Genomic DNA, 15637 nt, shown 5'->3' with positions numbered 1-15637 from the left:
GGAAACGGGGAAAAAAGAAATCCTTGCGAAGCTTGCGCAGGCGTCCTCAAGCAAGCACGAGGGACTCCGCACGCATGCGCGGAACAGTACATTGCTTTTCCCACTTAGATAGGTGCTGCGTTTGCACAGCCTGATCCTGCGGAACATCCTAGACCCGCCTATTGCCTCTGGTAGGAACCTGCTTGCCATTCAGGCCCAGTTCAGTGACTGTCTCAAAAGATGCCCTGAAGCATACCCTGGGAAGGTTCTCACCTTTCTCCAGCGAGCTGCCTGCTCTTCTCCCATGGGACCCCTGTGGACCTGGGGTAGGCTGGGTTTGTGGACTCGGTCATGTTGGACCAACAAGCACAGAGAACTCATCTCGTGTGGAGCTGCCTTTTGCTGTATAAGCATGAGTATTGAGTGATTTCCAGAGCAAAGTACAAAAGTTCGTTAACTATTCTCCAGGATCTTACTGGGGTAAAAAGCTTTCTCTAGGACAGCTGTTCTCAAAATGTGGACTGAGGGCAGCAACCGCATGGGAACACATGGGAAGTGCAAATTATCACACAGCACGTTAGACCTACTGAATCACAATCGCTGGAGCTGGGGTTCAGTAATCTGCTTTAACAAACCCTCCAGGTGTTTCTGATGCAGGCTAACGTTTGAGAAGCACTGTTCTAGAAGATATGCACAGAGGACTGGTTTCTGTAAGGGAAACAACACACCTGTTGTCGGACAAGTTGAGACCACATGGAAGGGGAGGCCTCTAAGGGGGTGGGCGGGGCTTCAGGCTGTGGCTGCTCTGGGGCTGGACACGTAAGCCTCCTCTGAGTGCATCTTACATTCTCAAGGCTGCGTGTTGGCTTCTGTCTTTGCTGACCCATTCTAGACCTCAGTGTCATCCACGGCTTTCCCCTTTACTCTCTTCTAGACCTTGAATCAAGTGTGCAATGTGGCTCTTCCACCCAAGAACATACCCCAGTTAGGAACCATCTTGCTGTCTTCAACTTCTCCCTCTCTTATCTGTTCCTTCCCATAAGAAAAATCCTGCCTTGCCCCAAACCACCTTAAAACCACCACTTTTTCTTCCCCCGGCAAAGTCGAATGGCATAAAAGAGTTGTCTACACTTTTAGTCTCTAGTTTTTCACCTCCCACTCTTCAAACCACTGAAAGCAGCCTTCTGTGTCCCACTGGTGTGGGGAGGGGAGCTGATCTAGTCAAGACCACCCACATCATCCATGTTGCTGAACCTGAAGGATCCTTCTTGGGTTTTACCTTTCTTGACCTCTGGAACATGGAATGCTAAGGGTCTCTCCCTCCCTTTCGTAATCTGATTCCTTGGCTTCCCTGGCACCACAACTGCCAATTTTTCCTATTATTTTTCTGGTTACTCCTTCTCCTTTCTCCTTTGCAGGATTTCATCTGCCCGCCTCTTAAGTGTTGGTGCTTTGGGGGACCTCATTCCAGGTAGTACTCTTACGATTTGTGTGTGTGTGTGTGTGTGTGATTAATTGACAAACTTCAATTAATTGACAAACTTCAGGGAGTTATGCCAATTTGCATTTCAGTCAGCCACCAAAATATGTTTCTCTCCCTTGCAAAAACTGGATTAAAAAAATTTGGGAGGGGGTCTTCCCTGGTGGTGCAGTGGTTAAGAATCCGCCTGCCAAGGCAGGGGACACGGGTTCGAGCCCTGGTCCGGGAAGATCCACGTGCTGCGGAGCAACTAAGCCCGTGCGCCACAAGTAGTGAAGCCTGTGCGCTATAATTACTGAAGCCTGCACTCCTAGAGCCCGTGCTCCGCAACAGGAGAAGCCACCGCAATGAGAAGACTGCACACCACAACGAAGAGTAGCCCCCGCTCGCCGCAACTAGAGAAAGCCCGCACACAGCAACGAAGACCCAACGCGGCCAAAATAAATAAATAAAATAATTCTTTTTTTGCCAATTATTGGTCATTTACATTAAGTGGAAAACAAAACTGGTTAGGAACAGCACCTACAGTATGATCCCATTTACGTAAAATAGTTTGTGTCTCTGAGTATGTGCTTGTATGTGTGAGCATAAAGTGTCTGGAAGGCTGACTGCCAGCCTCCTTTCTCTTTCCCCTCCTCTGGCTGTTTTCAGTTCCTTAAATATGCTGAATTATTTCCCACCTAAGGGCCTTTGTATAAATTGTTCCCCCTTCAGGGAACAGTGCAGAAAGCCACAGGCAACCCCAGGCAAGGAAAAGGACCACTGCTTCATGATCCCAAGCCCCTTCCTTGCAGGAGGCAGGTGTAGAAAGAGGAGGAGACTGGTCTTTGAGCCTAACCAAGGGAAAGGAAGAAAGCTCTAAGGCAGATACAAGATGGAAGTTTGAAAGACTTGGCTAGATTTTTTTAATACTTGACAGTAAGATAGAAAATAAGATAGTTTTTAAAGATGAAAGTAACCAGAAAGCAATGGGATTTGCTGAATTTCAATCAAGGAGTGAGGCAGGAAGAACAAAAAGATGACATTTAAGCCCTTTTTCTGATTGTATCTTACTGAACTCATTCTGTTCGAAATACTGGTTGTATATATATATATTTTAACCATTCCCTTTACTAGCTACTCCAAAGATATCCAGTTCCTCCTCATTCTTAGCAGATTTGACTTCAGAGAGAAAAAGATAGAGGCCTTGGTGGTAGCAGTGGTGGCAACTGACTCTCTAAACTATTAAAGCCTTGCACAAGCTCACATACTTATCTCTTTCTGCTGAAGGCATCCAGAATATTCCACTTCAGGGGCTTTGTTTGGAACTACCCTTATCTACCTAAAAGTAGAGCCTCCCAAAAGATTTCAAGTGTTATAAATCCTCTGCCCAGGAGTCTAGCAACCAGGAAAGATTGACTCTTATCACTGAAGAGAATTGGCTCAGGGATAAGAAATCACCTAAGCAGACATTCTCACAAAGCCATCACATCTCTATTCTCATAAGAAACCATTTATCTTTTCCTAAAAATCATTTGTTTTCTCATAGGTGTCCTTCTCCCCTTCTCCTTCCCCTTCTCCTTCCCTTTGATGGAAGAAATGTTCACATACTGAGGTATGGGGAAGTTATTCTGGCTTATACATGATTTGGCTTGAACTTTATGCTAACTAAAATAGTCTGTCTTATCACCTGTCAACCATATATTGTACACGTACTTTAACCATTGAAAGAATGTTGCCCACCATCCAGTTATATAAAGGGTTAAGTCACAGTCCGTTGCTGTGGCTCACAGTGGGAGCCCTGAAGGGAATTCAGGGGGAAATAACCAGCCCAGGATAAGGCATTCTGCGTTTTGAATAAACTGGCCCCTAGATAGTTATGATGCAGACCTCAGGAAGAATTTCAATGACCCTAGATTCTTGCATCTTCCCATACATAGAAGGTCACTAAAATCATTAACTTGAGATCGCTGTTCTTTGTGATTAGCAGTCATCTTTTATCAGGATCTATGCTTGACCAGCCAAAAACATCAGGTATCTCTGGGCTCCTCCCCTACCTCTTCAGAACAGTCTTCTCAGAGCTACTGAGAGGCTGTTTCTCAAGCTATAGTCCTGAGTTTGGCTTGAATAAAACTCTCTTCTATTCTTATTTAGATTGTTTATTGATTATTTTGTTTGTTTGTTTGTTTTTGTTTTTCAGTACTCGGGCCTCTCACTGCCGTGGCCTCTCCCGCTGCAGAGCACAGGCTCCGGACGCGCAGGCTCAGCGGCCATGGCTCACGGGCCCATACGTTCCGCGGCATGTGGCATCTTCCCGGACCGGGGCACGAACCCGCGTCCCCTGCATCGGCAGGCGAACTCTCAACTACTGCGCCACCAGGGAAGCCCTGCTTATTGATTATTTGCAGCAGCACCTTATTACGATGATATTGGGTTGGACAAAAAATTCGTTCGGGTTTTTCATGAAGCCCGGGTTACGGAAAAACCCGAACGAACTTTTTGGCCAACCCAATATATATAAGCCCCAAATTCTAACTGCCACCATGAGTTATATTTTTCTGTGAATGCCCATGTAAGAATGTGAATAAAAATCTCTTTCCTCTGTAATAAGCTAAAGGGGAAAAGAATTTGAAAAAGAAGAGATACAGGTATATGTATAACTGAATCACTTTGCTATACACCTGAAACTTACACAACGTTGTTAATCAACTATGTTCCAATAAAAAAAAAAAACACCTCTTTTCTCTTGCTAATCTATCATTTGGAAGTTTAATTTGCCAGCCCTCAAGAGTTGAACCTAAGAGTGTAGAGAGAAAGCTTTCCTCTCCAACACTGCACTAATCCTACCTCCTTCTTCCCATAGCAGAAGAGGCATCTTTCTTACCCAAAGCCAGTACCTCCACCTGTGTTCTCAGTCCATCTGCTTCCTTACTCCCCCTCCCAGTCCTTAGGGACTTCACCCAAGTTATTATTTTTTTAAGTAAAATTTTTGTTCAGAATATATTAGATTTATACAAAATTTGCAAAGATAGTACAGATTGTTTCTCTTTATCCCTTACCCAGTTTTCCCTGTTGATAGCATCTTACATTACCATTATACATTTGCCACAGCTAAGGAACCAGCATTAACCAAACTCCACAGTTTCGCGTTATTCTCTTGGTTAGACTGGGGTTATGGGTTAGGGGGAGGAAGACCATAGAAGGAAGTGCCCTTCTCATCACATCATAGGGTTCGTGTTATCAACATGACCTATCACTGTTGCTATTAACCTTGATCATCTGGCTGAGGCAGTGTTTGTCAGGTTTTTCCACTGTGAAGTTACTCCCTTCTTCCCCTTCCATACACTACTCTTTTTTTTTTTTTTTTTTTTTTTTTTTTTTGCAGTACGTGGGCCTCTCACTGCCGTGGCCTCTCCCATCGCGGAGCACAGGCTCCGGATGCGCAGGCTCAGCAGCCACGGCTCACGGGCCCAGCCACTCCGTGGCACGTGGGATCCTCCCGGACCGGGGCACGAACCCGCGTCCCCTGCATTGGCAGGCGGACTCTCAACCACTGTGCCACCAGGGAAGCCCCGTACACTACTCTTTGAACGCACAACCCACACTTAAGTTTTGTGGAATTAAGCTCCACTTTGGGGAGATGGGGGAGCTAAATAAATTAACTGAAATTCTTCTGTATATGTCTTTTCTTCATTTATTTATTCAGTCATTTTTTATATCAGCATGGGCTCATGGATATTTACTTTATACTTTGTTGTAACCTAATACTATGTTATTTATTTCATTGCTTAAGTTGTTTCAGCTTTGAGCATTGGAAGTTCATTCAGGTTGGGTCTGTGCCCCTGTGATTTTATTTATTATTATTTTTAGCACTCCTTGACTTTCCAGCACTACAGATGCTCCTGCTTCATTTTGTATATTTCCTGCTCCAGCCCTAGAATCTGCAATTTCTCCATGGAGCCCTGCTTCCATGGAGAAATTCCATTAGAGAATGGTTTTTAGAAACGAAGATCTGGGTGCTGGGTGTGCTTACTGTCCATTTACTTTTCATTTTGTTATTCCTTCATCTTCATCTGCTCCCTCTCTACAGATTGTTTCTCCTTAGCTGCTGGCATACAGACATATTCAAGTGTTTCCCTCATTAATCCTTCTTTATCCATGTTCCCCACTGGCAAGCTCCCTAGATCTCTCTTCATTTCTGTTCGAGCTCTTAGCATGGTCACATTTTATATGAATTTGAAAGTGCTGTATGAAAGGTTAGTAAAGTCTCAACTTGTGTGCAAAATATAAAATAAATACAAATATAAAAAACTGTCAGGTAAAGCACAATTTCAGGTGGGCTGAGGGAATTGTGATATTACCACATGTTGGTGCCCCTAAAGCTGGTGAATCAAACAGAAATAGCTAACATTGAGCACTTAAAGTGGGCCATTTTCTAAGCACACCTCATAGCAATCTGTATCATGGGCATTTAATGTTATCCCCATTTTACAGATGAAGAAACTGAGTCCCTTAGAAGTTCAGTAATGTTTCAAGATTACACAGCTAGGAAATGATGGACAAGGGATCAATGTCCTATGCAATGTATTTCCATTTTATTGTAATTATATTCATTGGAATCCAGCCTTTTCTATATACATTTTACAATGGAGATTTATTCGTCAATTTTTAGTTCATTTCAAATTTTACCAACGGTTTCTACTACTGAGTTCTCTTGTGGCCACTATACCTACTAAATTCAAATTTCCTGAATCAAAATTTTGATTTAAAGTGTCAGGATTTCAGTCTTCCATCAATTTTTGATGTGCAGTTTTAGCTGTTTTGAATTTTACTTGAATATGTCTACCAGTAGTATTCATTATAAACTGAAAAAAGGCTGACAGTTTATATTTAATTTTTGATTACTCTAAGAGAAAATTGTGATCCATTCCTCTCAGATAACATGAGGTTTCTCTAAAGAGTGAAAAATAAAATATGTCCTTGAGGTCAAAAGGTCCTGCTCAAAAACAGGATGAGGCATGGGAGATCTGGTAGAACTACTAATTTCACAATATCTGACTTTAAGAATTCCACATGTAGCAATGGCGTTGGTCCCAAATCTCAGCACTGGAATACTGGGCTGCCTTCTGAAGGGAATACTTGGAGTCCTTTGGGCCTCTGGGCTAAGCTTACATAAAAGCAGGTTGAAGAAGTACTTGGTCTCCTTCCTTGTAGGCTGACATACTTCAATATGAGGAAAGATAAACTCAAGGAAAAAACACATGATGTAAGGGGAAAGATCTTTATCTTCAAACACAGAGAAACAGGTCTAAACCATTTATTCTTGGCTTTTCCCTGGGTCTCGCTCTGGTTCCTTCCACTTGGTTCTAACCTAGGGGACAATCCAAGGGCACCTCCTCCCTGGCTGGTCTCTTACCAACCAGTCTCAGGGCTGGCAAAAGTGAGTCATCAAAGGCTGTATGCAGAGAGACCACCCCAGGGGAGTTGGAGCTTCTAATTCTGGCTCTCCCTACAATTAAGGCAGAGATAAGTCACCACAGGTAAGCTCTGTTCACCTCTGCAGAAGGCTTCTCCTGCATCTCAGTGGGAGTGATGCATCTGAAAGGGTTTCCCCCAGAACAGTCTGAGTCACGATAAGGAAGACTACTTTTGGCTAATGAGAACTTGAAATAGAAAAAACATAAGAACTTCACATTGTAGAACTAGGTAGGGCACATATTTAAAGATAGATGAATCAGATCTTAAAGAAATCTTCAGAAAAAGTAGGCAACTCTGGCTTTATTCATGCATCTTATACTAGAGCTCTTTGGATCCCTGGATCTTCTTTGAACACCATGTCTGTGAACTCAGCCCATTACCAATTCTTCCTGAATCACGGATGTCAAGCTCATTAAAGCTTTGTTATTTTCTCAGATTTGGAAAGGACATAGGCAGGCAGGTTTTCCCCACAGTATGGATTTAAAAATTTTTAGGTATAATCCACTTCCACTAAAGATTTCTCTCTTTAGTTTCTTATGGTCTCTCTTTATGGATTTTTTTTTTTTTGGAAGACTGCATATTAATGCAGGTCACATTCAGATAACACATTTTAGAAGTTCACAGGAAACTTTACATTGCAGGGAGCTCTGTGATTTTCCCAGCTCAGTCCTTATGGCTCCATTATCTTGTATTATTTCATTTATGCCTCCACAAACATCTAGATGAAAAGCAGGTCTCAGGAAATAACAATGCCAGCATTGGAAACCAACCAACAAAACAACCAACCAATCAACCAACCAACCAAGAGTTGCTCTTTGAAACTTAAAAATGTAGAGCTAGGCTTGGTACTAAGTGAAAGGTGCTTATGGAGTCCTTCAAGCCTAGGAAGATCTGACTTAAGAAATAATACAAAGTGTAAATCATTTATTTTAATTAGGTCCATTTTAATAAAGTGTACAGGAGTTTACAACTCAAAGAAGTATTCATAAAAACTATCAGATACATAAGATAGCTCACACAAAGGGTGCAATAACATAAACCCAAGAGTCTGCAAAAAAGAGGTATTGCAAGAACTGTTAAGATTAACTCTATAAATGTTTTTTCCCTTTCTCATGTTCACAGACCTTGAGATTGTATGCACATATTGTTTCCTGAGGTCTCATGACCTCAACACTCCTTACAGCTGGGTCGACCTCCTCATTCAGTCAACTCAAAATATAGTCAGTAGGAGTTCGTTCACCTCTTCTGCATGGAACGAGCATGGTCCTTAGCCTTTATTCCATTCCTATCCCCTAACAAATGACGTTAAATTTTCCCTCTTTCAAAGTAACATATTGCAGGCCTTGTAGTATTCTGCTCACTACTGCCCTCCCAATACCACACATGAGAGTTTAGGTCAAACCCTACTGAGTTTTATCCTTGTGGATGAGAAGAGCATGCTTACTGTGGAAATGAGTCTAAGGCAATGGCTGCTTTCTCTCACCTTTGTCCAGTACAACTCCAGTTCTAACTCAGTAGGCTAACGGAACTGAATTTACTCATTTCAAATACCTACTGTCACCTCTTGGTATTCTTTGGATGCCTTCATTAGGAGGTCTTCAACACCATGGCAGAAAGCATGAGGATACACACACACACTCCAATCACACTCCTCAAACAGGAGTCTTTGGTGGACTCAGATACAACTGACTTGCCATTTCAGAGTGGGAAGGTGATATTGTCTTCTCTCACTCCCAAAATCTCACTTTAACTGACATTGGTAAAAACACCACTTCTGTAATTCCTTACCAAATGGAATCACATAGATCCCTCTAACACATATATATGGTTCTATTAAATGCAATGTAGATGACATTGACTTAATTTCAAGAAAAAAACATTGTTATTATAAACTCAAAACACTGTTTCACTCATACTGAGATTGCAGAGAAGTAACTCAGACTAAATTTCTTATGGAATTACAAGTTACAGGAATACTGGACTAAGCCACCAGTGTGCTGGTTAACATTTAGCCTCTTCTTTTGGCTTGTGGGATCTTAGTTCCCTGACCAGGGATCGAACCTGGGCCCACGGGAGTGAAAGCACAGAGTCTTAACCACTGGACCACCAGGGAATTTCCCATTTAGCCATTTTTACAAGCTACTCTAGAGTCCCTTCAAACATAAACTTGCCCCTAAATTCTAGGGCACTCTGGGCCTGTGTTAGATCAAGGTAGAGAGCATGAGGTTTCTGGGCTGTGTCTCCAGAGTAAGGCTGGGCTTCTGCCAACCTTCCTTCATCCTTTCTTCTAGTCCATAAGAAAAGGGGAAGGTGAGCCATTTCACTCTTATTTGGAATTATTCCAGTGTGGTGAGATTATCACAGGCTAGGCTAAAATTTAAGAAAAAACTGTTTACAGTAACAAGGGAGGCAAATAAAAATTAGCATGATCATTCATTCAGTCATACCTCTCACTCCCCACTTATTGGTACGATTATAATAGGGGAATGTCAAGTGAGGAAATGAACAAGGAAGGTGAGCCAGGAAGACTTGCAGGGGTAGAGAAAAAGCAGGAAAGACCTGTGGCTGGCAGTTTAAAGATGGGATCTGGGCATCACATGTGGGAGGCCTGTTTCCTAATAAAGGTCAAGGTGCAAATGAGGCTGGTAGGACCAGGAAGTCAGAGAGCAAGATGGCGTCCTGGCAATCAAGACACTGCCAGTGTGGATTCCCACATCGAAGCTGAGCAGCTAGTTGTTTTCACAGCCTAGCAAATTTATCTTGTAGCAAAAGAACACAAAAACAATTCCCAGCCAGATACTACTTTTTATTTTCAAGCATTTTGAAATCCTTCCTTAAGTGAACTTCACAAGTTTGCAAGTGTTCTGGTGGTTAAAACAAACAAAACCAACCAACAAACAAGTAGTCGACAGTCACTGGAAAAAGCAAGAATTTAAATTTACATGATTACATTTAAAATCTTCATGTTTACTCCAGAAAGCAGGATTGGAGGATTAGAACTCAGGGATGGCTGTGGGCATTTACAAGGAGCTCTTGCCTCCTTACGAGCTGTGGTCTCTTCAGAGGCTCTCCTATGTACCTTTCATCAGAATAATCTGGGTTGCAAATTTCTCATAGAAAACTGCATCTGTGTGACCAGCAGCAATTCCGAACTTGACTGGCCTGTGTTCTCCAATTTTAATTCCAAACACACAGCAGAGAATAACATCTTTCTTTATTAAAGGGACCCAAGGGACTCCATTTTAGGTAGTATCCTTCCTGCTAAAGAGTGAGTTGGATCTCACCTTTCTCTAGTTTCCTATAATAAAATTTCCTATATGATAGGATGCATACATACTATATAACCTATGTTTTGACAACTTCCTTAGGGAAGCAAATACAGCATGATCGAATTTCTATTGTCAGAATCACTCTGGTGATTACACCTATTTTAAAGAAAACTGAAATCCACTACTTTTTGAGTCAGCGAAATGTCCACCAAATAGTTGAAAACATTGATGTACGTGTATTCTAAAACTTACTAAATAATGGGTCAATAAGATACTGGTGTTTTTCTTGACAGTTCACAAAGGTTGCCAGGTTAAACTCAGACCTAACATGGGCGAGTGAATACATATACACCAGTCCACACATATGAAATTTTCAACTCAACAATGAGTGGGCCCAAAACAAAATGGAGTTTGTGACCTAGATTTCTTTGGGTCCTGCCCTGCATCTGCTTCAAGCGTCAAATTTTGTTCATTCCATTTTCCAATCTAACCAGGATTTGGAGCTAAAGGGTTATCTGTGTGTGAACCCGAGAAACAGACATGCTAAATATTTTTCACCACACGTAAGATAACTTCATGAATTCAATAGTGCCTGTTAGTCCATTAATGTGGATCCTTTAAGAGTTCATTAGTGCACGCTGCGGGTCAATGCTTTACGTCTAAATGTACCCTGGCTCATTGTGCTCCACTGCAATGAAAGGTCACAGGTTCCTGCATTCCGTGTACGTGTAAAGCAAGTAACACATAAAACAAACTAAAACAAGTAATGCAGTATTTTGTTGACTGTATGTTTTCTTTTTCTCCTTAGTGTTAACCTAATGCAGTAGTTGTTGGAAACATGCATTCGCTACTAATTCAAAGCGCCCTGAGCACTCCTGATTCCCTTAAAACGAAAATTTTCCAGATTTCCAGATTCAGGATGGACTCTGGCAAGAACATTTTATCTTTATTATTTTTTTATTTTTTGGCCACGCCGTGCAGCATGCGGGATCTTAGTTCCCTGACCAGGGATTGAACCCATGCCCCCTGCACTGGGAGTGTGGAGTCCTAACCGCTGGACCGCCAGGGAAGTCCCAAGAACATTGTGTCTTTAAATGATGCATTTACTCTATATGATCCAAAGAAGATCAGCGCAGAGTTCACTAGTTATTAACTAATAATTAATGTAATCCGATAGTCCTAAAATTTTCATGCATCATTCAGTAAGAACACCACAAAAGTAATCTGCATGTGTTTATATTCATTTCTTGTTCAAAAAAGGTATTTAGAGTCTCCAGCCATCATAGGTCTCCAGTGAGAATAAAAAAGGATTACAAGCACAGCTTGACAAATGATTCAATTATGTAATAAAATTACCAAGATTTTATGGATTTTCACCTTGAGAACTAAAATGATCAGAAGGGGAGTGATCAAATAACCAAAGGAAAGTCATTTTGCAGGGCTGTTACAGAGGTAATCCTGAACACCTCTGGTGAATTAGAATGACCTTCTGCTTTAAGAGTTCTGGGTGAGAACTCTCCTTGAATATTCCCATCCTTTTCACTCCTGCACGTGAAGGCTTTAATTGATAAAGGCAAGGGAAGAGCTTGGGGTGCTAAGTTCCACACCTGTTAGCCAAAACTATTCAAATGGAAAGATGATTCTACATCCACTGTTACACAGAAAATTCAGAAATGATCATTGGGAGAAAAGCCCAACGAACATTTAACATCCATAAAAGTGAAGGACCAGCACTGCTGAAACCTCAGTTGGAAAATCATTGCTAGGAGCCCTGATCCAGTACCTATTATTTAAATTTATCTTTTAACCTGGACAGCTGAAATAGGTGGAGACTAAACTAGAAAATGTCTTGAAAAGTGTCTGTTCATATTTTACTGCCAAGATCCCTGAACTTCAAATTTAAAAGTGTGACACTTAACTGCAGTTGAGTTTGGCATTCAGGCTTGATTCTTGGACAAATTTCCCATAATCCTTAATTCATTAATCTGGGTTGGTAAGCAACTCTCCCAACATCTCCAGCTAATGGAGAAATCACTAACATTTACTACAAGTCACAGGAAGCTTTCAAGTTGAAATAGGAAATTGAACATCTTCAGCAGAAATCTTCCCACTGAGACATAAGTTTCATTTCAAGGCACTAATAATAAAGGGTATGAAAACAGCCAAGAATAAGTCAGATCTTTCCAGAAATACAAGACATTTCAAAAACACAAGTGAGGCACCTATCTGACCTACTTTAGCATCCAAGGGGACAGAGAATTGAAAGGTTTTCATGGCTGGCTGGTTCAGCTCTTTTCCTTTCTCCCAAACTTATTTACATGTCTCAGATTTCTATTTCCTCAAGAAGCAGTAGACAAAGGTGACAAGGATGTGGAAAAACAAACAAGCAAATCTAGTTTGTAGCCTAGTCTCATGATTAATTAATTTCCTATTGACAGCATGGAGTGCTCAGACCTAAGGTTTTTAAGTACTTTTTAAAATTACTTAGACCACAAACCCAGTGTTTGGAACTGCAACATTGTGCTCTTTTCTATTGTTCTGAGGGGGAACTGTATAAGGATAATTAATTTTTCAAGCCTGTGTAAATGAAATTTGTTCATAGCAAATTCTAGAGGGAAAAAAAAATCTACTTAGAAACTTCAGTTCCAACAGGATTTTCCTATACATTCCAATGAATTCAATTTTGCCATGAGAAAAGAACTCAATAAAAACAGGGTTCAAGTCAGTTAGGTCAGGAGACCAATGTCAGCAAATGAGTGATTGTGGAGGTACGCGAGGTGGGACAGGGTTTAGCTAAAGGAAGAATGTTTCCTGTGCACACAGACATGCACACACACAGCTGTGCGCTCACACGAATTTTTAAAGTGTGCACATGGGGAAGGCTCAACACTATTAGACACGAGCATAGATATCTGTTTGCATTTCTACAAAGGAAAGGATCTGACACACGTCACACACCCACAGACGCTCATGCACGAGGACCAGTGTGGCTTGCACAGACTCAGATCCAGAGAATCCTTCTAGAGCTGCCGGCTTCACAGGAATGATTAGTATCTGCGGGATTACACTTCCTTTTGATGTGCAGAATTTTTATCTGGTTTTCTTTCCTGAAATATACCCTTTTCAAGAGTACGAAACCAAGTCCGGGAGGAACTCATCTTGATTCCTTGATAGACATGACTCAGAACAGGAACTACAGGAGTCAAACTAGCAATAACATGGCCCCTTTGGGAAGTTATTTCTGGATTTACTGGGAAGTAGTTCTAGACTTAAACAGTTTCTAGGCAAACAACAAAAAGCAGAGCTCTGGGTGGAGGTGGAGATGGAAATGCCTGGAAGTCCAGAAATCAATATAAACAAAAGAATTGAGCATAACTTAAAGGAGTTTCAACTAAGTTATCACCTCGACTGAGTTTGCTGACTGAAGAATTCCTGCTGACTCATGGAACTGAAAGATAATTATTGATATGTCAATATTTCTTCTTAGGAAGGCTCAGCTGGGAGTGACGTGGTGGGTATTAAGGGTGGGGTAGAGACAGAGGCCTAAGGCTCAGGTATGGCTCCTAAGGTTTCTGCTTGCCTGATTTCGAAGGAAAGGGCGCTAAAGCAAAAGGATCAGCAGCTGGCAGCTCCGTAGTCCTGGAGGAAAGGGATGTGATGGAAACAGAGCCAGCTATCGACTGCTTATTGGTTTGCGAAACAATTTTGTAGGCAGCGATGGGCTGGGCTTCTGGACTTGGCTCATCTTCTGGGCTATAGTGACGGGAATATTTGGATAAAGACTGGGGGCGGAATGGTTTGCCAGCCACGGGGCCTGAGACAGATTCTTTCTGGGGCTGAGGTCCTTTGTTTCTGTCATTAGGATGGGCGCCAGATTCCAGAGAGGTGCCCCTGGGAGAGACGCTGTCAAGATGGTCTGCTGCTTGTACAGAATGGGAGGGGTGGTTAGACGGTTGGACAAAACCAGCCATGGAATACTGAGCTCGGACAGAGGGATGCACGGCTCGATCAAGGCCCGGGAGCAGAGGGATGTCATTGGTCTGACGGAGGAGACCGGGCTGTGCAGGAGACTCCGGGGAGGCGCTCTGGGCAACGGTTAACTCCTCCATGCTTTTCTTCTTAGTGAAAGGAGCTCTCAAGAACACGTCCGCCTCCTCTGGCTGGGAAGGAGCCACGCTGCCCTTGCAGACAAATGGGGCTTTGGTGAAAATGTCCACGTCATCCGCGGGAACCCTCGAGCTCCTGAAGGGAGCAGTGGCGAAAACATCTGGCTCACCGAGTCCATCAGCGGTTGGCTGCGTGAGGGCTCCGAACTGGTTCTTTCTTCCACCTTGTGCTGCCTTGGCTTGCTCAGGAGAGACTTCTGGCTGAGTGAAGGGAGTGGCTCCTCCCAGCTTCCCCTGCGGAGGCCTGCAGCTCTCATCCTCTTCTGACGACTCCAAGAGGAGAGGTCGAGACCCACTGCAGTCCAGCATGTCCCCCTCGAGGTCGGTCCCTTCCTCTTCACTGCTGTGGAACGAGCTGTTGCTGGAAGGGCCATCTCGGGCCAAGTAGTCATATTCTAAATTGTTCTGAGTTTTCATTCCAGGTACTCTGGAGGGGTCTGGATACAGGGGAAGGTCTTTAAAACCCGTTGATTCTTTAAAGTGCTCTACAGTTATTACAGGATAGGGATTGGGCTCTCTCTGGATACCTAGAAAAGCACAAAACGCAGAATTAATGCACAGGTCCATTCAACTCTCCTTGGAACATTTAATGGTCAACCCGTGGCAGAAACATTGTGGAACCAAATAATAGATGTTGAAAATGGAAAAGGAAAAACAGAAAAAGAAAAGTCAGGCAAGGAAACTGCACACAAACTGGAACACAACCAATCACGGTCTCACATTTCGGAACACGATAGGCACGATGTGCAGGAAAGGAGATGAAGATGTTAGGCACAAAGACATTCAGCGTAACTATGCAATGCTCCTACGCACGGGGCCAGGCACTGACACCTGCTCTACCTGGTGCTGGCTCAGGATGGAATGAAAACAAACCCAGTCACTCATCTCCACATCCACCATGACAGTTCTGGCTGATGCAGAAATACTGTCTGGGGACAAACTCAAATCAGATGCGACATGTGGTCATCTGCTCCACACTGCCTGTAACTGAGGATGGAACCTCCCCCCCGCCAAAGCAGGAGAACGTGGCTGCTTGATAAATGCAAAATTACTTGATGATTTACATCATAAGCACTATTCAAAGAGCACAAGAGTGCCTCAAATATGAATACTGAAGGCACTTTCTAAGGGGAGGAGACATAATCAAAATCATATTAAATCAATCACCTTCAGCTAGAGTTGCCCTGGAATTTTGTTTTCAGTCTTCTAAGTTAGCAAAGATCTCCTCTGCTTAAATGAATCCATCATAAAGTTCTTTAAGCAGAAGGAGTAAAATGCACAGGTAA

The 15637-nt window shown here is 42.6% G+C and overlaps 1 protein-coding gene across 13 annotated transcripts in view; it reads right to left on the bottom strand.

Annotated features, from left to right (window-relative positions):
• Nucleotides 1-7823: 7823 nt before the first annotated feature.
• The window catches only part of AAK1 (AP2 associated kinase 1), a 174856-nt gene continuing 167042 nt past the window's right edge, over nt 7824-15637 (bottom strand). For 11 of the 13 annotated variants that reach the window (XM_033400419.2, XM_049696388.1, XM_049696392.1 and 8 more), the window contains one exon: nt 9702-14878. In XM_033400419.2, coding sequence (XP_033256310.1) covers nt 13749-14878 — 1130 coding nt within the window. In that variant the 3' untranslated portion in view covers nt 9702-13748. Of the gene's footprint in view, nt 14879-15637 lie in introns of all 13 variants that reach the window. The other 2 variants (XM_049696387.1, XM_049696393.1) reach the window with 1 other exon arrangement.

This window comes from Orcinus orca, chromosome 13, assembly GCF_937001465.1.
Source record: "Orcinus orca chromosome 13, mOrcOrc1.1, whole genome shotgun sequence".
Taxonomy (NCBI): Eukaryota; Metazoa; Chordata; class Mammalia; order Artiodactyla; family Delphinidae; genus Orcinus; species Orcinus orca.
The sequence above is the reverse complement of the archived record's forward strand: the minus strand, read 5'-3'. Positions and strand labels throughout refer to the sequence as shown.